This window comes from Fulmarus glacialis, unplaced genomic scaffold (genome assembly GCF_000690835.1).
Source record: "Fulmarus glacialis isolate BGI_N327 unplaced genomic scaffold, ASM69083v1 scaffold15543, whole genome shotgun sequence".
NCBI lineage: Eukaryota > Metazoa > Chordata > Aves > Procellariiformes > Procellariidae > Fulmarus > Fulmarus glacialis.
In genome coordinates this window covers 74,664-81,204 of record NW_009202431.1, presented here as the reverse complement: position 1 = coordinate 81,204, position 6,541 = coordinate 74,664, and the positions used below count along the sequence as shown (strand labels likewise).

At 42.7% G+C, this 6,541-nt stretch overlaps 1 protein-coding gene across 1 annotated transcript in view; it reads right to left on the bottom strand.

The window, feature by feature from the left end:
• Positions 1 to 2,570: 2,570 nt before the first annotated feature.
• LOC104074228 (polypeptide N-acetylgalactosaminyltransferase 9) overlaps positions 2,571 to 6,541 on the bottom strand; it is a gene marked incomplete at both ends in the record, with an annotated part of 78,631 nt that continues 74,660 nt past the window's right edge. The window contains one exon of the mRNA XM_009574286.1: positions 2,571 to 2,688. Within this exon, the coding sequence (XP_009572581.1) occupies positions 2,571 to 2,688 (118 nt within the window). The remainder of the gene's footprint in view (positions 2,689 to 6,541) is intronic.

The window sequence follows — 6,541 nt, the reverse complement described above, 5'->3', positions numbered from 1 at the left end:
CCAAACCAGAATCTCCCTAGCTTGGCAACCAGACATTGGCTTCACTGCAAAGCTACCGCATTAGGAGAATGTCGCAGCTTTAACCAATATGAGGTTTACATAAAAATATGAGTTAAAAAAAGAGCCGCAGAGTCCTAAATATTTTCAATAGATGTGGTAGCCCCAGTCAGTTTATGCACTGCTTACTCAATACAGAAAATCACTTAGGTTAATTATTTAAATATTTCCATCTATGGAATTTAGAAAAGGGAAAAGCCAATAACGGAATACCCAAGATGGTGATTTTCAAAAAAAATCAATAGATTTAAGGGGGATTAGCTGGGTTATCAAACAGTATCCTCCCAAATCAGCTCATTAGTTTCACTGACTTGTCCTATTTCACTTTATTAAAACAATTGAAATGAGGGTTCATTAGATGCAATGTAATCTAATTCAGACACTCCAAGCCTAATCCCTTTTCTTTTGGCAGTAACATGATAATAGTTTGCAAAAATGTTTAAAGGATTATTGTTACAGCTATTTTAAATAGGGACTGTTTTTAGCCAAACACGTGCCACCACTCCCCCACCATTTTATTATTTATTATTATATTATTTCTTGCTCTTTACTCATTCATTCATTTGTTCCTTCCCTTTTCTGTCTTTCACTGCTCCACACAAGGAGAGTCACACACGGGCAACAGCATCCCTCTGTGCAGGGGATATGCCAAATATCCCTGCGCGGGTCAGAGCACCAGCCCTTAGGAAAAGAATGATTTTTTGCAACTTACTTTGAGATTCTGGAGTTGAAAAAAAACCTTTGTAAATTCACAGTGATTTTATAAATATCCTAGAAGGAAGGGAGAAAGTTCCTGTGCATTTTCACGCTGCTAGTTTCTGACAGCTCTGAAAGACACACAGGAGGGGATCACGCATAGGACTTGCAAATTAGGAGGTAGACACTGTATATTACTTACCATGCTAGATCCAGGCTGAAAATACAGAGTAACAGATCCATGCTACGGACATACAGCTTATTTCATGTACTTTCATAAAGCCTTTTTCAAATAGTAGGGTTAATTATTCTTTATAGGGCAAACCCCCCCAAACAAACAAAAAAAACCCCCAAAGAATGAGAGCTGGTTTCTAGATCCTAGGTTTCTGCAGACTTTAACAGGTTCCCTACCCCTGAAAACCTGTCCTTGCTCACTTCAAATCCTTGCCTCTTCAAGCAAGTGCCATTTCATAATCCCATTAAAACCTTTGCCGCTGTTTACCAGGAGCCTTAATCGTACTCAGCAAGTTCTTCTCGTCTAAAGAAGAGCGACAGCTTTCAGATTTCTTCGGAGGCTTATTCATCAGCTACGCCAGAGTTTTGCCAGAGCGTTCAATCTATTCTGGGAGCAGCCATGTGGAAAAAGTTTCAAACAGCTCAAAGCCCTGCACAATGATAAAGGAAAGCTCACACAATCCTGGTAATAGCCTGACCCTCTTAAGGAAAATTGGATGATTTGTGGTAGCAGTTTTTCTGTCCCCTATGCGAATTCTGAACCTTAAAGTATAAGCAGTATATTCACACAGTCCCATTACAAACCCTATCCCTCTTGCGATGCTGGAATAATAAATACACACACACATATGTGAAAATAAACTCTTGCTGCAGTGACCTTCTTCCTCAGCCCACTGGTGTGAAGGAGTTTGTAGCCATTTTAGAAAAAAAGAGTCAGATAAAGAATGGACTAATTTGATGTTCAGTGTTTCACCATGAGCAGAATATGTGCTTTAACGAGCACATTACATACACCAGGGACGTGTTACTGTGAAGCAAGGAATAAAGAATAAGGGGAAAATAATTACACAGGCAGCTTTATAATGAGGAAACTGTGTTCATGCAACATTAAGTGGCCTAATTTTCAAGTGCTAAGCAAAGACATGTTCCTTGGACTTCAGAAGGACTTACTGGCAAGCACCACCTTGCAAACAAGGGCAAAGGATCACAAGTATCAAACCTCCTATAGGTCCAGAAGCACAGGGTGGACTGATGCTGTCCCGAAGTCATCTGTCCACACTTGGCACTGACCTACCCGACAGGATCGAATACCTGTACCCTGTAGTTCCTATTCTATAAGGAGGAGCCTTAAAGTTTTAAAATACCACAGCATTCATCGTGCGTGGTACGTAGAACATTACAACTGACTTCTACCAGCCTGTCCTTAGTTTTCTGTTGGTACTGCCTCTGCTAGGCCACAAGTATACAACATCATCTAGGCGCAATGAGCGCATGAAGACTTAGTGTAGCTGTTTGCACAAGCAGAGCTACTGGGAAAGGGGAAAATCTGTCTCATTGGGTTCAGACGTTGACAGAATGAACCAATAAACGATATTTCTGACTGTTATCAGTTCTCTCAAGGCCAGTAAGGTCAGGAACATTCATTTACTGGGACTGTCAGTTCCAGATAGTGTTGCAATATCAATTATTTCAGTGTAATAGCCTATCAGTCACACAGCAATTCTGTTGGGCCACAGGCTCCCCGTCTTTCTTTGCAAATGGACATGGCACAAAGTCTCTTCTTTGTTACTCACGTTACTCACCCTCATGCCTAATTCAATGTTTTCTCCTCCGTAGACCTCCATACCAGGGTCAAGCAAGCCAATCTCACCAAAATACTCTCGGTCCACTACAAACGAGCATCCAATCATGGCTGGTGTCCTGCACCGAGAGATTAAAGCAAAAAATTAAGTCATTTATTAGCTACTACAGAACTCACCTCATAACAAATTTACACAGACAAAACAGTTCTTAGTCTTCAAGTTTACATTTTAAATTTATTTATTAGCGTGCAATCACATTGCACTTCATCCCCCAATGGACAGAGGACCTTGTGGGACCAGAGCCACGCAAATAACTAGCACACCGCCGGACACACTTGGAGCAGCTGTCTGTGAGATAGACACAAGATGTGAAGTCAAGTACTCCATACGTGTAAGTGAAGCATCAGGCTGTTTTTCCTTTGTTTTATAGACCAACCTCTGTGCTGGAGCTGAAGTTCACCACCATACAGAGTAACAGAAGAACTGGACAACACTTTATTTGAAGATTAATACACAAAAAAACCCCCATAAGCTTTGTCAGAAATGAGGAGTCCCCTCACCCACATATTAAAAGTAAGTGCATGTCGAGAACTGTGGATCAATCATGGTGTGCAGTTTGGCAAGGGACTTATTGGAGTCAACTCTAGCAGATAAATTTCAGCCTTTGTGAAGCTGTTTTATGCTTAACATTTCTATGTTTGCTGAGGTCAGTCTTTAGAAAAGGAAAAAATTTCAGATGAAGAGACTCTGCCCTCAGCTCTGCCACTGACCAGCTGGGTGATGTCAGATAAATCATCTTCCTTCTCTGAGCATCAGTTTCTTTATGTGTGAAACTACGGTTCTGCTTTCCTTTACAAAGCAGCCTGAAGCCTGTCACTGAGCAGCGCTACATGGCAACAGATTTTGAGATCATTTACCATATGAACACAAGCATCATTTCAATGCAATATAAGCTAGTGACATTTGCTAGTTTCATTTGTCCACACTTTCTCTGTATCTCTGTACTGGTCACACCACCTGCCTCTTTAAAATTCAAGGTAGGAGCTAGGTTTTGCTACTATAGCCCACAATTTAAAAATGTAAACTTGACTAACTTTAAGGTGGAAAACCAACAAGAGCCTGCAGCTCCATGTTTGACTTGCAATTCAGCTGCAGGTTGCATAGTGGCTACTGCAAGATCGTGGGTGGTCATCCTGCAGTCCGATCTACAGGATGTGCCCAGGCCCTGGGGACAGACCCCCCCATTTTAGTGGGATCCCGACAGACCAGACTGCTGAATCAGGAAAACCATAAAATCATTTGAGAAACGGAACACTTCTGGAGCTGACCTAGAAGAATGAGCTGTGCTCCCTCTTCCATTGAAAGGGAGGTGATTTTGGACCATCAGCAGATACATCATCGTTCCCAACAGTGCTATTGTAAAAAGATCAGGAAAATCCTAGTTTATGTCAATTTTCTATTTCCTAGTAGAATAGAGAATGCTCCATCTACGGCCCAAGCTTATATATATACATCATGAAAATGCCCTATAGAAACAAAGATGATGGAAAAGGTCTAAAACCTATTTTAAGAAGTCTCCTTTGTAATGCAGTAATGTTATACTGTCCCTACGAAGTTTCTCTTGTCCCAGATACCTGCATGTTTCTCCAATTTGTACAGAAAGCTATTCACAAGGTATTTGCCCATGACATCTGAGAAACATATTCATGAGGCAGTTTCACACACATGTGAAAAACTGCCCTGGCCGGGAAAATGAACACTTTTTTTTACCAATGTATTGGTGGATCCCACTGGTAGCAGCAGGTGGCTGCTGGAACGGTGTTATCACATCAGGTCCTTTTTCTCATCAGCAGTTCACCATTTCTACAGCAGGAGGTTAAAAAGGCTTCAAACAAACAGCCAAGATATGGTTAGATAAAACAATTCTTTGATCCTGGGCCTAATGCATATCCCAACATTGCAGAACACAGTCCAACCTATGGCAGGAACTGTTTGGTACCCTTGAAAAGGTTCATTTGCTGAAGCGCTGCTATTACTTATCTGTAATGGACTCTGCTATAGCACTCACATTACTGGTACCACTTCAGCACCTCTCCCTTGCACTTTTTCTCAGTTTGAAAGCCATTGCAACCTCTCAGATCACTACAAGCCTATACTGCAGTGCACGCTATCCCTCTCGTGTTTTCTCTGCATAATTGAAAAAGGCAGCTGTTGATAGAAACACATTTGATCGGCACTGTTTCTGACAAAGACGTTGAAATAGCTTGATTAACTCTCACATTCCACCCTGACAGAGTGAGATGCGTTCCCTGGATCATGAGCTGAGGGGACAAGATTCAATGGCGGTTACAAAGGCAAACATCTGGCTTTCACAGGTGACTTTGGACTGAAGTGGGGCTCTCAGCCAGATCCCTGCACTCATTCAGTCAAAAAGGCTGGAGGAAACTGAGGCCAGATGTCACAAACCCTACAAAGAAACTGCAGCAGGGTCATCACCAGCACCTCTCCCACACCCCACAGTCCCCTTTTGTCTGTGCAAGAGATTTCAGCACTTCTCTGTTTGGTGCTGTTATTTGTGAAGACTTTCTGCTGAATCAGTCTCTAGTTAGGAGTGGTCTCAGAGTCTATGAAAACCACGCATGGTCCTGGGTACTCCTGGCTGGACACATCCATCTTCTGTTAATGCATATACTTATACACCAGGATCTTTGCAAGATGGATGGCATTTATAAATTCAAGTTATTTGGTAAAATACATCTTCCTGCTTATAGTTCTTAGAGACATGCCTGAGACAGACTTGCCTAAAGAGACTGAGAGTTCTCCTGTACACAGGACCAGACACATCCTCTATATATCCCACTGTCACATCCTGTATCACTGAAAACAATATTTTAGGCTACCAAGAAATAACTTCGGTCTGGAAACTGAAATAAAAGAAGGACATGACCAAGGCAAGGGAGTTCAGTAACTCTAAAATGAAATAAGCCTTTGAGAGAAGATCTAGGTATTTCTTAAGTGTTAACCATGATAAAAAAGGGAAGGAGGTGGGGAGAAGAAACACACACCACTTTCTTCATTTTCCTTGTGATGTATTTAAAGCTAAACACAGGCTTCACTAGTTGAAGGCTAGAGCTTCACTGTTTTGCAAAACTGAGCTGCTAGCTTGGGCTTAGACTCATTCTCTTTCCAGCCCTCCCCCCCACCCCAAACTCCTCTGGAGGCAGCTCCTTACAGCGGTAGGATGCTCCCATGAGGACGTTTCTCCTTCCTTCCTAATGAGGAACGGTACTGCTAGGCTTTGCAGACTGCTCTCAGGTGCTGGAATCTCTCTCTCTGGGGGATGGATTTTTGCAGCTGTTGGCTCTGTCCATTAAAACACTGACTTGTTAATTGAATGGGGGTGGGAAACGCATTTTAGATGCAACTACATAATCATCGCTCACAGACGAATGCCGCTGAGGACTGCCTTTGCAACTCCTTCTCTCTCTTCTAGGTTTTATTTCTTCTTATTAGATATATTCAAATACAGACCCGACAAGCCTTCATGGCTTATTCAGAAAAAAACTGTTTTCCGGAACGAGCAACAACTGCAGTGCAATGGCAGAAGGAACCACATCCAGCTTTTCAGAGAAGCCAGTCAAAAATTGCCCCTGTCAGTGCCTTCCTCTACCTGAATTTGGCTGCCAGCAGCCACTGCTCATCTGCACAGCAGCTCGTCTGCACAGCAGCACGGCTGCATCCCCAGAAGCTGAACTGAGAAGCCTGTGGCTCTGCCCTGGCCGCATCCTGACGCGAGGGAAGAACTTGCCTACGATGCACAATGTTGAATTTTCTGCATACTGCACGTTCAACACTTCCATCAGGTTCAACCAGAGTTTTGGGCATTCAAGCCCAGGCCCTTAACTTCCCCGTGCTTTGACTGACCCAACTGTAAACTAAGTGTAATGCGACTGCACAGCCCAGCGAGCTGG